This window comes from Aedes aegypti, chromosome 3 (genome assembly GCF_002204515.2).
Source record: "Aedes aegypti strain LVP_AGWG chromosome 3, AaegL5.0 Primary Assembly, whole genome shotgun sequence".
Classification (NCBI taxonomy): domain Eukaryota; kingdom Metazoa; phylum Arthropoda; class Insecta; order Diptera; family Culicidae; genus Aedes; species Aedes aegypti.
Genome location: NC_035109.1, coordinates 381,911,607 through 381,934,877, shown reverse-complemented (window position 1 = coordinate 381,934,877; position 23,271 = coordinate 381,911,607). Strand labels below are relative to the sequence as shown.

The 23,271-nt window shown below is 35.6% G+C and overlaps 1 protein-coding gene across 5 annotated transcripts in view; it reads left to right on the top strand.

Moving 5' to 3' along the window:
* The window catches only part of LOC5569749 (monoacylglycerol lipase ABHD12), a 41,872-nt gene that overhangs the window by 2,258 nt on the left and 16,343 nt on the right, over positions 1-23,271 (top strand). The window contains exons 1-2 of one of the 5 annotated variants that reach the window (XM_021853109.1): positions 8,684-8,828; positions 9,235-9,783. In XM_021853109.1, coding sequence (XP_021708801.1) covers positions 9,692-9,783 — 92 coding nt within the window. In that variant the 5' untranslated portion in view covers positions 8,684-8,828; positions 9,235-9,691. Of the gene's footprint in view, positions 1-8,671; positions 9,784-23,271 lie in introns of those variants that run through there. The other 4 variants (XM_021853108.1, XM_021853107.1, XM_021853110.1 and 1 more) reach the window with 4 other exon arrangements.

Below are 23,271 nucleotides of genomic sequence, written 5' to 3'. Positions count from 1 at the left end.
AAAAAAAGGAAAATATTTCTAAAGGAAATTTAAATGTAATCTCTAATGAAACTTCTGTAGAAACTCATAATAAAGTTCTGCACGGAACTTAAAAATCTAGATAGCTTGGGAGATAATTATTGTAAAAATAGTCATCCAAATTGCTGCATAATTTTCTGAAAGAATTTCTTTAAAAACATCGTACATTCCTGAAGAAATTTGCGCAGGAATGATTCGCTTGAATAATTGTTGTATTATTTGCTGGTGTGAAACCTTTCAGACTCTGAAATCATAACAGCTAAACAGTTATGGTAATGTAAATAACCGAAGTACGACATTTTTTACAGCTTTTATTCGGAACAATCACCGGAATCTGTAATTACTGTGTATAAATTGTGCGTTGTTCAACTGTTAAAAAAAACGGAAGGCCTGAAATTCTAATAGAAATACTTGTTATTACTTTATGAGGAATCCCTGGTCGAATTGATCAAGAACACTCTGGAAGAGTTTTTAATAGAATTTCTTGGAAAATCCTGACGGAATTTTTTGAGCAATCCTTCATGAATTCTTGAACAAATCTATGAAAATGGTTGGAAGAATAACTGACAAAATCGGCGTAAAAACTCCTGAAGGGATTCTCGTTGGGTTCCCTGAAAAAAAAAATCTTCAAAGAATTTATTCAATTTCTAGAATAAACCGTTGTGGATTTTCTTGGAGAAACCTCTGCACAAACTGAAGAAATTCGTGGAACAATAACTGAAAAAATATCTAGAGAGAGACAATATCTGGGAAATTTATTTGAGTATTTTTTGTACTGAAGGAGTACTAAAGGAGATTCTGCATGAAATTGTTCTGATTTTTGCTTTAAAAAATATTGCGGTACTTATAAACAAGTCCCGAATAAATTATCTAAGAAAATCTCAATGGATTCATCAACATTTCAATCCTATGAAATCAGTGGAGGCATCGCTGGAGGAATTGCTTGATTTCATGAAGATGCTCAAAATGGAAATCATGGACAAAATCCAGATTGAATTCTTAACGATATCTTAAACGAAATTTCTTATCAACAAGCATATTCCTTATGAAATTCAAATAATACCTGAATGGAACTTTGGCACAATACCTGAAATAGTTTCTGATGAGCAAAATGATCGGACAACTTTCCATGATCACTCGTAATGTCTTCTCAGCAAACAATTTTGTTTACATAACTAAGATTCATTTCATTAAAGTGATTTGAAAATATAAGTATGAAGCTCATATATACGTACATTCCTGAAAATGCAGTGTAGTGAATACAACTTCAAACGAGTTCGTTGGAAGCTTTCTACAGTTTCGTATATAATAGTATTTTGCACTTTATATGACTTTGTTTTTACAAACAAACAAAAAAATAAAAAGGTAATACTAGTAACTGCATGCCTCCACGCAATGATCTTCAGATCGCAAACCATATGGGCTACCACTGTTCCGTTCAGTTACTATGGAATGACACGGAAAGCTGGCAAATATGAATCCAAAAATATAACTCATCTGCTCGTACGTCTACCCCATCTATACTGCCACCCAGGTTCAAAAAAATTTGTCGTTGGTACATTTCGTAAAAACATCAGGAGGCTCCAAAAATTGACACAGATTTAACATGTTCTAATAGTAATTAACTTGTTTCTAATTATATAATGATACATTAGCAATTATGATTATTTCCCTGTCAAAAATTTTGTTCACATAACAGATATCGCTTATGCGGTAACAACAAATTATTTAAAATGCACAAATTCTCTCTATTCGCACAAATTTGGAGGCCATATTAGGCAATTCATCATGCCCAATACAACTCTAGACAAGTTGATTTGGCGTTTACTATAACTAACGTGTATGACAGAGTGTTGCATTTTATGTGATTCAATTTTTACAAACATATCAAAGAAATATAAATAGGGGGGTCCGTGGCGTAGTTGGCTACACGTTCACTTTGATAAACGGATGGTCATGGGTTCGATTCCCAGCCCCCCAACAAAAAACCGCCCAGTTGCTCAATGATCCACAATATTGAGCGATGATGGAGCCTGAGCGACTGAGGCAAATTGACCCTTTTCGCAACAAACTGGTACCGTAATCCGGGGTAACATTGATCAGCGGGGTAACATTGATCGGGATGACTCATCTAGTTAAACGTTCAAATAAAGATTTATTGATGAAGCATTTTTGAACCATGAATGGTGCCTCTCTTTCGTATATTCATAAGCTAATGATAATTAAGGTTTTTGCCAAAATTGCGTTTAATTCATGCGCAAATTTGTCAACTTTTTGAAACAATGATTTCTATCATTTTCACTGACACTACCGAAAATTCATGTGTCACATGAGTTCTGCAGACGATGTGATCAGGGAAAATTGTTTTAAAAATATGAAACTTGTAACATTTGTATTGTGAAATGAAAAATTTAAGAAAAACTAAAAAAAATTACCCCGGATTACGGTACAACAAACTAGGCATCGAACGATGGATCATGACTCGGAGAAATAAACATACAACGCCGCCAGATAGGTAGGCAACCGCGACTACATCAGCTGCTGCACGCAATAGGTACACTCTCCGCATCTTGAGATGAGACGACGGACGAGAGTAAGGTAAAAAGGTGTAATACGCCCCCCCCCCCCTTAAGGAAATACTGCTCTATCGCAGTAGCAAATGCATCACTTCTAAAGATTTTTTATGTCAATGTGTTCCTTATTTAGTTGGTCATGCTCTGCACGCAGCTTTATCTTTCCAGGTTGCTTCAAAAAAGTGTACAAGATGTTTTTTGTTAACGGTTTCAATGTTTACGTTTCAAAACAACCAGGGCAATATGCCCGTCCCATAGAAAAAAGATTCACAGCGTTGTAGAAATGTTTCCAAGCAGACTTCCACCACCTGCTAAGCTTAAAAGGGTCCATTAGCATTCGTCTTCCGGTATAAGTTTTTGTTATAAGTACAAAAGTAAAGAATAGGTTTCATTTACACGGAAGCTTGCTTATCAGAAGCAAAATTTTATGTCAAAAACCTGATATTCGATATTTTTAGCATTTCTATTGATTGTCTTCACTTCTTAAAGAACATACGTGCGCAAAGCCATTTTTTCGCGAATATTTAAGATATGTGATCATATTTACGTGTAAAAGAAGCCACAATCCCGTAGAAATGAAGAGGGGCGTATTGCCCTGGTGGGGCGTATTACACCGAGTTACCCTATACAGAATAGATCTTAGACTCATACAATACAATGTACAAGTCGTAAAGTTATTCAGCCCAGTGGTGCCCAAAGTGGACGAGTGGCTAACCAAATATAGTTAAGGAAAAAAAGAAATATAAATAAACAAATAGGGTGCCGGTGCCATTAGTGGACTACCTAAGCTATAAAAAATCATGACAAAAGAACAAAAAGTTTTAACAGAGATCTTTTGGCGTCAACAGAAAGATTTCAACCTCTACTATATGAAAAAAATTAAAAAAGTGATAAAACTAATTTTTTAACATATAATCGCTTGAGCCACTATTGGTACACGTGTTCCAGTAGTTGCGCTAGTGCTCCAGTAGTAGACGTTCGGGAATAATACAAAGAATTTTAAACAAAATGGTAAATTTTTACACAGGTTTAACATTTTTCCCTTGGAACGGCATGTAATATCTTTCGAATGAAGCATGAAGATCATCTCTGGTGCTTTTCTTCATTTTTATACATCAGTTTTAAAAACTTCTTCCACCCGTTGATCCACTACTGGAACACGACGGCAACTACTGGTGCAAGGGAGCAAATTTTTTGCATAAACTTAATTATTTATATGACTTTTTGATAAAATAAAAAGCTGAAATTCGGCAAATCGGTTAAACTTGAGACGATCTATACACTAAAAATAGCACATGTCGTTTTTATCGAAAACTCAATCTACTGGTACATTACAACCATTGGTACCGGCACCCTAGTGCTCTAATAATTAGCCAAAACTCTGAAGCATTTTTCTTTTGTGATTTCAATGGAATGCAGCTTAAACAGCACCGCAAGACTGGGGAATAAATACGGCTTGTGGCCCCAGCCACTCACTCAGTAAGGTAATAAGGTATAATACGCACCGCCTAAGTAAAAACTGCTCTATCGCATTAGAAAATGCACTACTTTAGTAGTTTTTGATGCCAAAGTGTTAATTATTTAGTTAGCCATTATTTAGTTGCCATCTTTTTTCAACTATTTTGAGCTAAATTTTCGAGACAAAATAATGAAACGGCCTTCATTAATTCAGATCAAGTTTAAAGTTAGGTCGTCACCAAAACAACTTCATGTCAAAATCAAAATATTGATTCATGGTTTTTATCGTGAAAAAAAATATTTCATAGAGTTCCATGTAATTTGTAATAGTTTTTAAGTTATTTGTATGGTGTAAGTTCATTGAGAGTTCTTTTTGATCTTCCGACGTTGACGCTTGCTCCTGGGGAGTGCGTCAAGAAAGCCCCAGCAGTCGTCAGTTGTTTTCCCTCACGGGTTGCGCGCCTATTTTCTCTGAGTGCTTTTATATAGCTGAGCAAACGAGTGAAGCTGAAAGAGGATTGTTGCTGCTCAAGGATGACGGATCAATTGGTGAGCTCGTTTCATGCTATTGTTTCTAATCTATAAAATATGTATGACTGCACCTTTAATCGTTAAAACGGTGAGAAGTAAATATGATTTTTCAAAAAAATATGAATGGTTCGTCACTGTGAGTGTCGACATAAACTCTGATTCACAAATTATTTCTGCCTAATTTTTTTTTATTAAAAACACCTTCTTCATTTTACCTTTTTTGTAATTAAAAAAAAAAACTTTGAATGGTTCGACACTTCAAGTGTAGAACTTCAAAAGGTTCACTTTATTCAACAAACTTTGAAAGGTTCGTCACCTCAAGTGTCGGCATATTTTTTCTCTACATAGATATTGTTCATATCAAATGAAAATATTATTTTTACATATAAACATGTTTATATCTCACAAATAATTATTTATCATGGTCTAATCGCTTATCAAAGTGAATCCTGTGACCCAACTATCCTTCCCATTAACAAACGTCCCTCCCAGTAACCTTTGTGGAGATGCAGAGGCAAACACGGTCTCCAAATAGCAAAGATTACACACTAACAGTCCTTCCCCCAATCCCACCTGACTGTAAGGACGTGGCCGGCGCCGTTATTGACCATGTATAAATAGAGGCACTGAATTATGCACACTGAAGAAGATTATGGCCAATCCCAGCCGAACTTCTAGTTGATTCTTTGTGCATTTTCACTGACTTCGGTCAATCACGGAATAGCAACCATTGATATGTGCAGTCAGTCTAAGCTAAGCTAAGCTGTATGGTGTAAGTTCATTGTTATAAAACTAATCGTTTTCATGTTTAGTATTCTTTTTGAATATCTCGTACATTCTCTTTCAATAGATTTTTTTATACCTTGTGAATAATAAGATGACATCTTCTATTGTCGAACACTACGTTTCAAAATATGCATTCTAAATGTTCTCTTTGTCTTCCAAATTCGTTTTATTAATCAAACCATCCTGGTATAAAGCACATTACTTCTTTAAAATTCGACAAAATCTGTAATATAGCTTTTTAACCCTAAAACGCAAAATAAAGAATAATTAAATATTTAATGTTCTATTTGAGAGTAAAACTTCTTATGACAGACTTCAACAGATGCAAACCAAACTTTTAAAAATGGCCAGATAGATCTTAGGGATAAACATTTATCGTATCGTGTTTCTCTGGAAAATGTTTTTTAAAAAGACGAGCAATACTGCTACGAATTTCACAAATACTTTTCCAGACATCAACCAAATATTTTACCAGCACCAAGTAAAACATCTTCTGAAAACAGTAACTGGAATTTAGGCACAATTTTTTTTTTCTGTAAATTAACTGTATATTTTAAAAGCTATACCAGGTCCAAGAAAACCTAGATTTTTACTGGAATAGATTTTGTAAGCTCTTCTGAATAGCAGCTAGCTACGCATTAGATCTGCAAACATCAAGTTATGCTATGACTCAGATGTTCCAGGCATAAAATTCTGGTATGTATTATCTTTAGAGATTTTATATCTCATGTCAATCAAGTCAATATCACGTTTTGATGGTTAGTATATCGTTTCTGCTCGGGTTGTTCTTAAGAGTCAGAGAAAGCGTTTGATCGTAGCATACTCTGATGATGAACTTTCCAACTTCAAACATCGCATTTAATTGTACAAAATATAAGTTTTTCGGTCTTCCAGGAAGGAGGAGGTTCTTTTCGCTATCTAAAAGCATTCTAAGTACGTTTTGGCCAATAATTTATGTTTATTTTTGGATTTTTTATTTTTCTTATTTTTATTTTTGAATATCCCTATACTATTTTAATTATTTCTTCTCTTCTGGTTACCGATTTTTGACAATAATAAAAAAATAGTTTTTACTTACTTTTTACTTTTACTCTTGAAACCTTAGAAAAAAATACTAAGCTAAAAAGCTAAGCTTGTGATTTACCATAAACATTATTAACCAAACCATATTTTTTGGTGAATTGTTGTAGTCAAACCTGTGGAAATGCATGCGAACTAAAATGTTAGTTGCTTTCACACCAATGATTATAAAAATTGTGTAACTCAAAATAACTACCCAAGTTGACAGAATTAAGTTACTTTGATTTCTTGATTCACACTTCTGAACCCTACACTTCATATATGTCATTGGAAAACTTTGAATAATTTATTATTCGTGGAACCGAGGATAGAGAGTTACTGCCATGAACTGAGCATTGTGGCGTGGAATTGATGACTCAGTGTTATCTGTCTAGATGTTAATTAAATAAATAAATTGAAATATACATAAACAAATTTGGTCTGCCCAGATGATTTGATTTAAAATAATATTATTATTTATTCATCTCTCTCAATTTTAGCAATTACTGTAAATACCACTGACAGTACTAAAATACTAGCATTTCTTCTATATCTGTTAACGTCGCGTTGATTAACGACCCTTGAACTGATTAAATTTTAATCCGGCCCGTCTAGTCGTTCAGTATAATAAGCTACATCGTCATACTATTATCGTAATTTGTTTACGCGTTTACTCTCTCTCTCAAACGTTGTATCGCGTGCATCCTTCGTCGAACATCGAACAGTACGCTAGCATCGAACAAGACGACAGTAACAGAACTGTTATTCTACAAGAGTGTACTTTGAACCGTCCGGCTCCGGCGATTCACACAAAACACAAATCTCAAGGCGAAGAGAGAAGAAAAGCGTTGTTGATACGGTACACTTCATGTTTTGCACAAACATAAGAACATTATCAAACGGCTTATCGGATCGCGGTGCATAAGTACCTGCCTGCCTGTACACATATACCAACGCAACAATCGCAATTCTGGTTCGCGACTGAACACCGCCTTCGTCCACGCGCGAGGGAACGCCAGAACCGGTCTCATCATCATCCGTTCAACTGCCGCAACAAACAGCAGTAGAGCTCACGGTGTCTTTCTGAGCCGACTTTCAAATTAAAAATATAATTAAGTCTTAAGTTCCACTATGGAGCCTTCCTTAGCCGAGGGGTTAGAGTCCGCGGCTACAAAGCAAAACCATGCTGAAGGTGTCTGGGTTTGATTCCCGGTCGGTCCAGGATCTTTTCGTAATTTCGTTGACTTCCCTGGGCATAGAGTATCATCGTACCTGCCACACGATATACGAATGCAAAAATGGCAACTTTGGCAAAGAAAGCTCTCGATTAATAACTGCGGAAAAGGTCCTTGAGAAGCAGGCTTTGTCACAGTGAGGACGTAATGCCAAGAAGAAGGAGAAGTTTCACTATAAAATTATCTGGATATTTGCTGGTGAAGTTTAAAAAAAAATCTACCGAATGGTCTAACCTTTATTGTTATTAGAAGATACTTGTTAGTAATGTATATAATTTTGTATCAGTGTATTTATGCTAAATTACCGGTAGGTATTTTTTTTTCATTTTACTATTTTTCAACTGACTATTGATTGGGGGAGAACGTACCACAGACAATTGAAATTATCACAATTTACGTAACGCTCGAAGGGTGGGGTGGAGGTGTGTAGGCTCGAGCGTTACGACTCATAAAACAATTTAAAATTTCCATACAAAAAGCGTAACGGTGGGGAGGGGTGGGGGCCTTCGAAAATTTCCAATTTTAGCGTTACATAATAAATGAATAATAAATCTCTTTCAATATTTACCAAATTCGTGACGTATTTTGGCGCCCCCCAACGGCTGGCCCTTGGCGGGTGCCAACCTAGCCAACCACATGCTACGGCACTGCTTCCACAGTAATTAACTAAGAGCTTGCCATTTTCGCATTCTTATATCGTGTGGCATGATGATACAGTCAACTTTCGTTCGTTGCTCTAAAGATGTAGCCCATCTGGTGAAAGACTTTCACTTATCAGGCTGAGTTTTGAGCTGTCAAATAATCTATAACAAAAGATAATCAGAGGTACCAACATTGGCAAATTTTGTCAGAAACCGACGTTTGCCTTCGTTTTAAGTGGGCTATAGAACCGCTGCTTTAGACCCTCCTACAATTTTTTTTCGTTTGGCACTAAATAACAGAGAATGTTAGTATATTATTATACTTAAAAATCAGACTTACTGATTCATTTTTTTTATAAACTTGTTTTAGGAAACACACCGTGCGCTTCTCACGAGAGAGTCAGCCTGTTCTCAGCAGTGGCGACGGGGATCATCACCAGTTGAAGAGACGACTATCTACCCAGTCAATCGCCAGCGGTCGAGAAGCTCAGAATGTACCTGTCGATTCGACGGCGACTGCTCAAGAGGTGAATACTTAATTGTGAAGCGTTTGTATTCTGTAGTCGTGAATTGAGTTGTGTTTTCGGACTATTTTGCTTTGTATCGATAACTGCAGTGCCCAGACGCGTCCACAGCTAGCACCTTAGTCGAAGCGCAACAAAAAGAGCAGCTGTTGCTGATGGTTGACTCATTCGGTATACCGTATCGACCCAGTAAGAGTGATATCTGTACTAGAACAAGAAAGGTCTCGCCGAGGGCGTGATTCCTTAGTTACCATATTAACAAATAGCGGAATAGTGAATCGTTCACTTATGCAAGAGCTTTCAGTTATATGCTAATCGTTTGCTTTGTGTAGAGTGTAGTGTGCTTGATAGCAGTTTAGCTTTGTATTTCACTTAGTTCCACTTCTTTCTCGATTTCGTCCCCCTGTAGTGTGGTTTGAATGAATCTCAGAACGGTCTGAACTCCTTTCATGGGACAAAGGAAACGCTTTCATTGGAATTAAAAATATCAATCCCATCCAACAAACACAAGACGTCTCCTTGAGGAAGTGATAGTGCGACACGAGAAGAAACCAGAAGCCAATCAGTGATATAACAAAACACAGCACACAAAGATATAGGTACCGCTTGAGATCAAGTGCATGCGAGAGGTGACGTAGAAGCGTATCGTGTGTTTAAAAATAGTAGTGGTCTCCACCCGCACCTAGATTAGCGTTAAGAAAGTGCGAATAGTTTGAATTGGTCGGAATTCCGTCTCGACGTGAAAGTGCAGTTCAGTGTGATACAAATAGGTTTAGGTGGCTGTTGGCCGAAGAAATTGATCAAAACAACGAGAGCGAGATATCAATTTGCGACACGATAGTTCGACACGGTTAGACGCGGCAACGATGGCGCTTATTGATATCGATCTGATAACCGCTACGCTTTTTAAGACGCTGGTCATTCCTGGGATTATAACGACGCTTTGGCTATCCGATTTGTAAGTAATTGTAAAGGTGTTGCATGATATATTCGTTTCGATATAATTAGTCTTTAGGGACACAGGATCCCGTACACGAAGTAAGGGTACCTACTTACCCATGATATTACTATTGATTTGAATGATATAGGAGATAGTCGGAGCATATTGCGCACCCAAAATTATCATCGCAAGTTTTTTTTTTCATAAAAAATTAAATCTAAATGTAGTTGGTTCTGTATAATCAATACAATCAATGAACAATAAATTTTGAACGGAAGTCATCTTTTTCTTCTGCTTCTTCTGAGATGAAGAAGAAGATGTCTTCCGTTCAAAGTGTTACCATTCATTGATAGTATTGAAATGTAGAATCAACTACATTTTGATTTAAATTTGACGTCTTTTGAAGAAATATTACTTTGTAAAATAATCTGTTTGTTAGCCGTATTCTGGCTCTACGCTATAAAAATCAGATCTTTAACATAAATTGTCTGTAAATCAACCGTCGTTTATGAATATTTATATGAAAATTGTTAAAGTCATTTTTAAATCTATATGTATTTGAAAAAATAATGGAAATTGTATAGTGAGGTGGGGCAAAGTTCTGCATGTTATGAAAAAGAAGCTAAACTATCTCAATTCTTCGCAGTTTGTAGTTGCTTTCTTTGATTTTAATGTATATAGGAGATATTTGAAAGTTTAATCATAATTTATGAATATGAAAATTAAAGTTTATTTATTCGAGTATTTCTAAAACGTATTACCGCAGATTTCGTATGACTCCTCAATACCCTATGCATTCAACCCCGTTGGCACCTAAACTTTTTGTTGACTGTTCACAAAAACTTGACCTTGAGCTTGATTGGTTGCCCGTGGTTGTCACTCCAGTATCCCCAGATAGGCTGCACTTACACAAGTATCTAATCAGATGCCTGCTTGGGACTAACAGACACCCTCAGTGTATAACTGCTGGTGATCTTCTATTTTTAGGCAACAATGGCGCCTGCCACATCAGGTTGAGGACCAATGAAAGGAAGGGGGAAGAATTAATGTTGCATTAAAACTGGCCCACAGTAGACCGGATATACCTCTGCATCTACGCCAGTTCATGCGGGAGGCTATTGGTAAGGATTTGTTTTTTGCAGAGGTTTGCTTCTGGTTAACAGACTGCCTATGCATCAGGCGTAAGAAAACTATTACTTGCCTGTCTCTAGTTCGAGCGATTGCTATTAAATAATAGTTAGAAGTGTGATAGATTAAGAGTGGAAGTGATATGTGCAACTACAAAGTACGAGAAAAGAGACGGTCGTGGGTACCCATAAGATAACCAATTCCGTCTAGTTCAACAAAGATTTGACCATTCTTAAGTTAAGTCTTGCAAATCATTGTTTATTATTCTCTACTGAGGATGCTCACTTTGTCCTTTCGGATAGCGAGTGGACAAGTTTTAGTAAATGTGAGATTTTACAAAGTCAATCATTAATGTCATTTCATTTGATTTTACGGGCAGGTACTGAGCATATTAAACATTTGGTCACGAAAACCAGTTGAGTAAGCAATATTAATGTATACTGATACATATACAGTTGTTCGGTATACCAATCCACATAGCAATTACATTGATAAACTCATTGCGCGTGGTAAAGATGAATAAATTATGAGTAAAATTATTACAAAACAAATCCACTCGTTTAGGTGGGGTATGCTAGACGAGCGCTTTGACCAACAAAGCTACTGAGCCTATTGATGACCTAATAGCTCAGAAGTTTACAACCTTCTATTTCTATTTCGGCACAGGTCCTCAATTAAACATGTTTTGTATATTACGGAGTGGTTAAAAAATTGACAAAGGTATCAGAAAATTTGTTTATCGATTGACTTCTTTTTGAAGCCCTTTTGAAATAAGGTACCATGGTGGGGTTAGTGGATCACCTATAAAAAAAAAACTCTATTCTCATAACAAATGTGATGTAATCATGTATAATAAGAATGACATTGCTGTCATTATTGTTATAAGTGCTACCGTCGATGGAGGTCCCTCCCTTTGGTTATGCGACCTTGCCGCGATGGGAGGGCATAATCCATTAGCCCATATGATGGAAACCAAAGGCGTAACCTGTAGTGGTGGTATCACATTTTGGCATTTTTTTGCTTAAAGCCGCGTCATAATTCATATGGCATAGACGCAATAATATCTCGGATGTGATCCAACGGACATTCTGCGTCATTGATAGAATTGATGCCCATTTCAAATAATTAATCTATTCGAAGTGGACATTAATACTATTGGTGACGTTCAGTTTGCCTTTTGCTAACCAGAATGATCCGTAGCCACTCTTACTATTAGCTAGCTAAATACATCGTTATCATATACGAGTAGAAATAAGTGGCGACAATCTTATTTTAATATGGTTTTTACATTGCCATAATAAGAAATACCTCTTTTGTAACAGCGGTATAAATAATCTAATTCCAGCTTCATTTTCGCAAAATTTACAAGTAGAAAGTAGGCGCTGTGAAGCATTGCATTTGCCACCGAAAAGTGAATCTTGTAGGAGACTGTAATAGAAGCCTAAGGTAACTTTACTCTTCAATATTCACTATAAAAATGACTATGGAAACTAAGACGCTGAGATCGATCATTGGGGTACACTTGCGAGTTTCGAAAATTGTTGAACAGACAAGGAAAGCGACTTTTTTCTTTAAGGATATATGAACGTAATGACCAATAAATACTTTTAACAACAAAAATGAAATTAACTAGAACTACTACTAAGCAGCCTAATTTTGTTAAGACTTGACGACACTTGACATTTAAGACTCTAATCTTACGTAAAAGACAGGAGTAATCAGAATAGCACTTGAATGACAAATTATTCAAAACCCTTTCGACTAGACAGTATTAGTAATGACACTACTACACTACTATTGCAAACAAATTCTGATGGAGCTGCTGATTTTCAAATGCTTCCTTTTCTCAGAAGCAAGGGAATATGGGTACTTTTCAAAAACTACCACGTCACAATACTAATAAAAAACAGTGTTCATGTGGGCGCCATTGCCTAGTCCGTCTGAGTATTGGTCCTGGTAGAGGGGAAACTTGGCAAAAGCCAGACCGAGGGTTCAGCCTTGACAAGTTAAGCTGTCAGACAGCTCCAACTGAATACCATACAAAAAAAAAGTGCCACCGTCGATGGAGGTGACAATGGGTCTAGGGGGTGAGATTGGGTCAAAACGGAAAATTATGATTTATGAAATATTTCTGCTAATAACGCTGATATTACTAAAATTAATAATTCATGTGTTAGGGAACATTTTATTACATGGAATTCATTACAATATACATTTTCAGAAATAGTAGTTTTTGTTTAATATATCAATAAACTTGTATGTTGAAACTAAAGAAAATTTACAACATTAAATTTCTTCTGTGCAAAGTATCACGCATGTACTTTAACCTCTATCGTTATATTAGTAGAAGGTTGAAAGTCTTTTCATGACACTTCACACGTATTTTCCGGAATCTATTTGATTTTTCCACAAAAATTTCATTTTTTTTTCGGTACGGTGTCTAAAACATCGAAAATGGGGGTGAGATTGGGTCAAGCAAGAACGATAGTAAATGAAATTGCAAGTCCACTTTTTCAACATTTTACGGTGTCGGGTGTTCTCTTTTTTCATTAAGATGTGTTTATTCTTTCTAAATACAGCATCTCTGAAACATCAAACAAGTCTATTTGAATATTCCGTGCATTGAATAACAATGAAACGCATTTCGACAACTTCTCAAACCAGCAACTGTGTTTCGTGCCCAGCAACATCGTAAAATTTTATCAAATGGATTTTTTTTTGAATTTATTTATTTATCAGTGTTTTCATATTATAGAAACATCTCACGGAATTACAAATGAGTTGGATCGCTGAAATACCGGGATTATGACGTCAACATCTGCCTAAAATGTATTGATCGTGCAATATCGCACAGAAATTTAACTATTTGCGAAGGTTTAAAATAATCACTGTTTCTGTAAACCTTCGAGGAAACTGAATAGGCTTTATGGCAATGGGGATGAGGCTTTGAAGACAATTTGAGGGGGGGGAAACAATAAAATTTGTGTAAACTTGACAATGAATGCTGAGTTTACATATTTTCTCTCATAGCTCTTCAATTTTTTGCTATAATCGTTCCTTTAAATGGATTTATCATACTTGTGAAACATCTTAGATATCTTTTCGTCTTGTTTGCATCGTGTTTCATCAACATTTTTCAGCTGTGAATGGTTTGGCAATCACATTCTCAAAAACAAGTTTTTTTTTCAATTACAGTGACCCAATGTCACCCCCTCTATAGGGTGAGATTGGGTCATTTTTCATTCACTTGTGGTGCCGCTGTGAATAAATATTTTTCTTTAATTTTTTGAATAGTTAAGGTACCATCAAACACACACCACACACCAAATTTGAAGTTTATCGGAGTTAAATTGCGATAGTTATTCAACAAATAAATTGTACATATCCCTTTTTGACCCATTCTCACCCCCAACGACGGTATGTTATATTTGTTTTAATAGCTTTAAAAATTAAAAAATCTTTATCAAAATATTATGAAAAAAATTTATACATTAGTTTACACTTATTCGAACAAAAACAAACACTGTAACTTGAATATTTTGGAGAAAATTCATCCATTTTATACACCTGAGTTATACAACAGAATTGGGGATTATTCCTAACGATGTTTTCAAAAGACACCCGTAGTTCAAAAATGTTAATTACATTTAATTTCGTTTAACATACTGAAATCTTTTTATTCTATTTATGGAAATTTTGTTATCATCTGTCTAGAGCAATCGATATGGTCAAAAAACGTACGATAATATGCTTTCAGTTGGATAATTTGTATACTTTGCTCTTTAGCATTTCAGCTTAGATAAACCACGAAACATTTTGTTTGAACTTTTCAATTTTCATTTTTTATACTAGAAAGACTGTGCAACACTTTTAGGTGGATTAATTGAAGTTTTCTCAGGTCAATTTGGAAAATTCAAGCTAGGAATGAACAATGTAAAAGGGAAACAACACTTGATGACATTTAAACCTATTCAAATCTGCGTTAGTAGTCTGCCAATATTTGATAACAATACTTGACCCACTTACCCCATCCCATTAAAAAGTGCGGGTAAGTGTAGCATGACTAATATATCTGTATTTATTTACAAAAATTACATTTTATTCATTGTGATTCATACAATTCATACAGAACTGAAATGTTTACCATGTGCAGAAAAACTAATAGTATTCGATTTTAGGCAGAGATACAATGGATTTTTATCGACAGAAAACAACTTTAAAATGAATTGATTTTTGCAGTCAACAAGTTTGCTTGTGTTAGTACACGTGTAGTGTCAGTTTTGCAGTAGTATCAGTGTGTGCGTGAGAATATAACCTAAAATGAAGCAAAGGTGTGAAAACATTCGAAATATTCAAGTATTTATGCTTATTACGGACAAATCATCCACTTACCCCACTGCTACACTTCCTCCACGATACCTTATCCCCTTTTGAACAACACTAAGATAAGAAAAAGCTCTTGTATTCCTAAAAATTTAATATAACTTTGAATTGATATTGTTCAAAGCTCAAATGAAATGTACCTGTTTAAAATTTTGTGATTGGTGAATTTTTCATGGTAAAAATAAAATAGAAAGAAATTGGAAAGACTTGTTCCCACATATTTCCCAGCCGAGCACGTGGATTTTTTCATAATTTCACCCATAATTTGTCCATTTTTACCACGCGTAATGAGTTGCATCATTTAATAACCATGCGGATAGGATTACCGAACAGCTTAATATAAGCGTCAATTTAACAAAATATGTTCTCAAAATAATATTGAGCTATCCGTTCTAAATTTAAAACTCATGAAATAGGTACTCACAAATATGTGTTGATTCAAGTATTGCCTGGCGTGATGGACCACCTTCATTGAAATTTGTCTCCTATCTGACCGTTTTATAGAAAATTCGGAAAAGTTGCAGATGTATTGTATAATATTCTATGTGGTGCGAAAAATCGTTGAATATGAATAATTTATTGGCTATTCTCATGTTATCATCTTGATTTTTATTCAAATTGTAGAAATGAAAAATGCAAAGCACGTTTAAAGTTCATTTTTTAACTGCTATAAGTGTGCGTATTTTTATAACAAAACTTTGAGACACGGAAAATGCTCTTTCTGGGTTCATCCGAATGTTGCTCGATTTGTTGCCCATGCATCGTGAAGTGTCAACATATATTTCACTTTGAACAGACTAGTAATACACGTAAAACAAGAACTATTATACTTTTCAACAATATCTATGCCATAATAGAAGCACATTCAAATGTTTCAACATCCTGAAATCTTTCTTTATACTTGTGCTTAGATGTCTAGAAAGCTTGATATTTACTATCAGCAGCTTAATTTGTTTCTTTTGTTCACCATTCAATAATCGATAATTCGATACGCCTGTTGATAACCATAGCATGAATCATTTCCATTCAAAAACGTCACCCTGTTTTTCAATTGTTCCAAAACATGTTTCTAATGGAACCAAGATGCAAACCAATGAGCGTGCTTCTAACCATCCTCAGTTCTGACAAGATGATAGTTAAAAAGCCTTTCTGTAATACGTTTCTTGATCGATTTTACCCCATTACCCCGAAATCCATTACTCCGAATGCCATTACCCCGAATGCACCATAATGCTATTTCTCCTAATGTACGAATACATTGAACGACGTTGCCCCCGTAGTATTGTAATTAGAGATAATGTCATTCGGTGTAATCCCAAGTAGCAAAGTTAATTTTATGCTATTCTTGAAGTATTCTCTTACGCCAATTCTATAAAACTAGAAATAAAACCAGTAATTCTATAATCCTACACTAGCCCAATGATAAACCTCTCATAAGACTAAAGTGGCCCAACTAGAGACGGTGTTGGAGAGCAACTGTCAAGTATCTCTTAAAACTTGTAATCATCACTTATGACAATCCTCAACACTTCAGTAAACCTTTCACAAGTAGTTCTCAAGACAAGTTAAACTCACAATATGTTTATCATGTTGGTTTAGTTAACGAATTTATAAATACTTCTTCATAAAATATTCAATCAATAATAAAACAAAATGCAAATTAAAACATCGGTGATGATAACTTTCGGTTTTTTTCGATACCTATCCGTGTTTTCGGTTGTCACGCTTATTACATCGTGAATATCATGCATGAAACATCCGAAACGCACTATGCGCCTCGACAATATTGCATTTTCAGAAAACAATTTCATCAATTTGGAGCCCGACAATGTTGAACAATCCAGCATACATGGATTCTCCCATCATGGCTCCCTTGCCAAAAAGCATCTATAATAACAATCATGGCGGTAGTTTTACTCAACACCATCATAGAACTATGATAAATTTTGCTGAACTCGGGAAAGCGTAACAAATATCGCTTGAGAGTTCTTAGGCTTAAGGCGATCTTGATGAAGACAAACTGATCTTCTTCACATTTTGACGTTTGTTTATTTACACTTTTCGTTTTCGGAGAAAAGCGTTCATGCTAGATTTTGTTACGGCATGAAATTTAAAGCTACAAAATGACTATAGGTAAGTTTTTCCAGCTGTGGAACTTCTTCATGAGGCACTGATGTTGAGCAGGGAAAGCAATCGGACATTTAACAACATCCAGAAGTCCACCTTGCAAGGACGTGTCCAGTGGTCCAGTTCCGCTCCTATATCATGGCCAAGGGGAGGAAGACCACTGGAACTGGTTGTTTACGTTATTAGTAAGTTGTGCGCCGTGAGTTCAACAACGACATCCGTGAAGAACAGATCGAAAATCAACGCAAGGCGCTCCCGTAACCGATAGGATTTATAATCCTACAATCAATAATGTACATATTAGTGCGTTGATTGATGGGGGAGAAATTTATGATGCTCCCGGGCAAGAGTTCTAAATCTCACTCGAGCGCGTTCTTACAGATAAGTACGAAAGTTTTATAAAACTGTTGCCAAGGTCACTTGTTCTCATTGAAAATGAAGTTTTATGTGATGCATCCGAAGTGTTCTTGAAGAAGTATTTAAAACCAAAAACGGTTCAAGATCATTTCTACTGGGTGAAAATCACTATAAAATCTTGAAGAATATGCAAATCTACGATAAAACTATGATAAAAATAAATAAAGCCAGTTAGAATCTAAATTGTTACTTGGGATAAGTCGTTCGTGATAATGGGGTAGAATCGATCTAAACGATTATTAGATTTTTCATCAGTATCGAAAACTCAATGCATTCCAGTACCGGTATTTCGGTATCAAAAAATAATTGGTATTACCGGTACCATAACCCTAGCCGCGACCGCCTTTAAAGCTCTACAAACGCTTCGTGGACCCTGTTTTTAAAATCAATGTTTATGGAAATACTGAATCATGATTTGTTTAGTGACATGATTTGTAAATGTGTGTAATCCACAACAGATCTTAAGGAATCGTCAATGCAAGAATCTTGCTGTTATCCTTCGGAGGAGTCCACTTAGAATTGAATTAAGAATCTACCTAGTATTTTTCCAATAATACGACAAGGAACATCCATAAAGGGTCGTGGCAAAAATCAAGAATTCATGAAGGGCAAGCAGCTTAAACCACTTGTGATTTTTCGCCATCTAATTGTCTGAAACACAACAGTAAACCGCATTTATGTACCGTTCAGAATAAAGTTAAGAACTTTGGCACTTCCAGGACTTTGACGGGGGGAATTATCTCGGACGGATTATCTGAAACTTGGCAATAACTTTCAAACTCGCAAACAACGCATATTGTGACCAAATATGAGCTCAGAAGTTCTCAAAAAACCTTGCCGAAGTGAATCAGAAGTGTAAAGAATAAAATGCAAATAATTGCAGATTTCAACTATCTGTCGTTGGGAATATTATAAAAAAAATCGCCAGACAATCTCCGAAAACCTTGGATCTCGTTAATAAGCTGGCAAAAACTACTGAGGATTAAGCCGTAAATATTCCAGACATTTTCTATGAACACCTCCAGGAAATATCACAGTTTTTGTTTTTCAAGATCACTTCTAACTGACAGGATCTCATTGCAGGTATTTCCCAGTATTTTCACAGTTGAAAAGAACAAAACAGGTTTCAATTTGCAAATAATTCACAGATCAACTCGGTAATAGTGTTATCTTGAAACCAAGCTGGATTAAAGATTACTCACATTTATTCATCAATCAGGAGCAACGACACTTGCTCTCAATGGCTTCGCGGACCCCCTGAGAACTCTTTACGGCCCCCTAGGGGTCCGCGAACCGTGGGTTGTGAAACCGCGGTACTAGAACTAGAATACCACTATGAAGCATGCAATTATACCATAATTCAGGGGATAATCTAAAATTAGTAATGCATAACAAAAATTTATTCGAAAATTGTGTTTGCAAATGTCAAAAGCAGTTTTTGAAAATTTCGAAATGAATGACAGATCCTTGTACCGTGCAATGTGACCATTTACCGTGCGTCTAGTAGGGGAAGTGTACCAGTTTTGGCCACCCTAAGGAAAAACATTGTTCATACATAAATCAAACAACCTTTGGTTACTGTCAATACATTAAACGAAAGCTTTCGATCCATGCTCAGCAGGGAAAATATAAAACCTAGTCAGAAACTTTGTTTTTGTATTAAAAATGAGGGTGGCGAATACTGGACTACTTGCACCAGTATTCGCCACGATTTTAATTTCGGTTCCTGAATTCGCCACCTACGTTGATTTCTTATGGATGACGGCGAATCAGGAACACCATGGCGAAAAATAGGTGCAAAGGAGCAAAAATTTTAAAGAAAAACGATTTTTTTCTATTATTTTCTGAGAAAATTTTGCGGTTTCCAAGAATGTTTCCGCATCATATCAAAGCAATTTAGCGAACACTGAACAATTGGCAACCCTATATGTCATAAAACGGTATATAATCCGGGGTGGCGAACAACTGGAACATGGCCAATACCGGTACACTTGGTTATGATTTAATTTCGTGTCTAGAAGTAACGTTGTTGGTAGAGCAAAAATATTGACGATGACCTGACGGCGACTGGTGGCTTGACGATAGATATAATGTTTTAAGACATCAAATGTAAATTATACGTGAAAGGGTTTAGAAAAAGGTAGACTTCAGCTCCTTTTCAAAGTGGAAAAGTTACAAATATTTCTCTTATAAGCATGTATAATCCGCAGAAGTTGTGTTATTATTGTGAGGAGTTTGCTAGTTTATAAAACGAATAGTTGTGATTTTTCAACATTTAAATGGAACCACTATCCTCGTTGGTTCAGAAATAGTTAAGAGATGTAGCGCAGAGTCAGAAGCGGAGTGTACAGTAGTGTTGATTGAACAAGAAAAAAAGTAGGAAACCCCTATCTTCAATACATTTTTTACAATCATTATGATGTAAATATAGTTTTGCCTAATTTTCAGGCATTTTTTCGAGAACTTAAAGGTGGCTGCACTACTAAGTATTATCGAGCAAGTTCATACTCGCGACGAAAAACCTTAGTAGTTTTTCTCTACCGGTGATTTTGTTAAACACGTTTAACTTGACTTAACTCCTCTACCGGCAGCTTCATTTTCTACCGCAAGAAAAAAGTTCAAATCGCTATAACTTTTTTGTTTGTCGGTATTTTTGCATCATTTTTCACAAGTTCTCTTTAAACTCTGCTAGTTTAAGAATCCGTGTCGATATTGATGATTGGTGATCTGGTTTTAAAGATATTCCAAAATTCCTTGGGGGACCGACATTACAAAATGTCTTAGGCGGCCATTTTGTTTTACGTCAACTTATCGAAAAAAAAAAATGTGGGCTACAAAATGGCATGCGATAACGAGCTATTCTGAAAAAATCATACAAATTGGTTAAGTATTCTCAGAGATATCTGAAAATTAAGATATGAAGTTTCATGAAGTTTTAAAGATCTTTATTTTTCCAGTGCTGGTACCACATCGTAAATACTCATTACTCAAAGACGGCTGCACCAAATTGCTTCATTTTTTCACAACATGCTCTCATTTATGTATTGTTCCGAAAAGTGAATATCCGAATACGATAATAATTCTGTAGCCTGAGATATATACGTGGGTTATGGCTACGCGTCGGTCCCCCAAGGAATTTTGGAATATCTCTGGATTCAGATGACCAATGATCAATGTTGGCACAGTTTTCAAAACTAGAAGAGTTTTTTGAGGTTTTGTGCAAGAATGGTGCAAAAAAAACCGAGAAACAAAAATGTTAGGCAGCGTTCATTTATTACGTAACGCTAAAATTGAAAATTTTCGACCCCCTGCTCCTCTCCGTAACGCTTTTTGTATGAAAAATTTCAAATTTTCGTATGAGCCGTAACGCTTGAGTCTACTCCCCCCTCCCCCTAGAGCGTTACGTAATTTGTGGATGCCGCCCTATCGCGATTTGAATTTTTTTCTTGCGATAAAAATGAAGATGCCGGTAGAGGGGTTGAAGGCTGTTACGAATCAATACCAATTAAACGGTCGACCATCAAAAAATGTCACAAAAAATTCAGCGCTGTTCTGGAATTGATCAGAATAGCTTGATTTATCAGTAGTACGCGCATAACACCTTGAAAGGCTTTCCAATTGTATGTAAAATACTTTTTTTATTGAAGAGTTATGAAAAATATTGCTAATTGCCTTTTTTTTTTGGCTTTGTTTCGGTGTGTTATGTGGCCGACAACATGGCGTGTTGTGACCAACAACATGGAACCCGAGGAGAATCAAATAATCTATGCATACCAAATTTTGGCATCATACCATAATTAGGTATTGTTCAGTAGTCAATGCCTCAAGTTGGTATTATAATGGTGTTGAAAAAAATGTTTAAAAAAATCAAAAATACTTCATTGAGGTATTCGACAGCTATACCTGCTGGAGTTATTGAACTACCCTTGAAAAATTTCACTTTTATATGAAAATTCATCATGTTTTATTTAGGTATTACAAAACCTGATCTTATTATCAGTGTGGTGTTTGTAGAACGTGTATGAGGTATTTTTTGAGATATTTTAACTTTTACGCAGGGCTCATTCATACCTCATTCAAGCTGTAAGTATTAGAAATTATCTGGTAGACCTTAGGTATGGTAGAACACCCTAGTTTGGTCTTCAGCAGCACTTTCTTCTGCTCGGGATGACAAAGAAAATGATGATCCTTTGCTCGTTGATTATAAACTTTGGTTTTTCGTCATCGTTCAGTGACGAAACTGATGATTACCAACCCTGAATTGGACACATAGATGTCAGGTTCAATGAATCCAGATTTTTTTACATGATGAGGATTTTCCGAACTCAGGAAATATTGCTAAGTATTTTGAATTTTCTGGGAGGCTAATACAGTGCTTATGAAAATATAAAAAATTTGTTTTACATAAATTTTTCAAAAGTCATAAAAAACATTCCTATTATGCGTGTGATGAGCCAAGGTTCAAGCCAAAAATAAAATCATTTTGATCTCCGAGCTATACAAAGATACATGAAACTCCAAGGTGTACCCCGTCTAAAGGCGGGGTTAATAGAATTGACTTATCTGCCCAAGTAACCATGGAGCATTATATCATTGCCGTAAGCCTACCATTAAAGTAGCTAAAATGTTCACATATACAGTTGTGTTGAACTAATGCAAGACCGTTGATAAAGCTATCAAGCAATTTGTAAAGTAATGTTAGTGCAGCAGCGCAATTTATAAATTCGAAAAAAGCAAGTGAATTGAAATTTATCGAATAATAGCAATGTTGTTGATATGCAGTAGAATATGTGCAATGTTATAATGCTTGACATCTGATCAGATTCCATTGTGACTATAATGAAGGCAAACCGTAAAAGTTGCCGAAATTGCAGCATTTTGTTGATTTGCAGGAAGGTACAGATTAAGCAAGAGTAATTTAACAACATTAAATTTAAAAAAAGTGTAATAATTATTGTATGGATTAATTTATTTTGTAGACAACTTGAATAGAATTTTTAGTAGTACCTCAATTCAAAAAAATGAATATTTAGGTGAACATCAATTCTCCTCGGAAATCTAGTCTATCCAGATTGTATTATACTACAATAATTTTATATAGGACTAGGCCTGCTACATACATGAATCGTATGCAGAGAGGACATTAATGCAATAGTAGTATAGAACGAGCTCACCAATGATTTCGGAAGCAGTCAATATTTAGTAAAAATGTACGCAGAGCAAAGTAAACGAAATTTTCTTTTATGATCAAATAATTACTTTCTCTAAGAAGGAAACGGAGGTTCAAAATTGGGCAAAAAAAAAAAATCTTTCGGTGTTATAAACTAATCCCAAATAATAGGAATGCAGATGGCTAAGGCCTCCGCCATACCATTTCCTCATTTCTATTTTCAAATCGCTAGCTGTTACTTTTCGACAATATAAACATTGCATTCACGGTTTTCGTGGAAT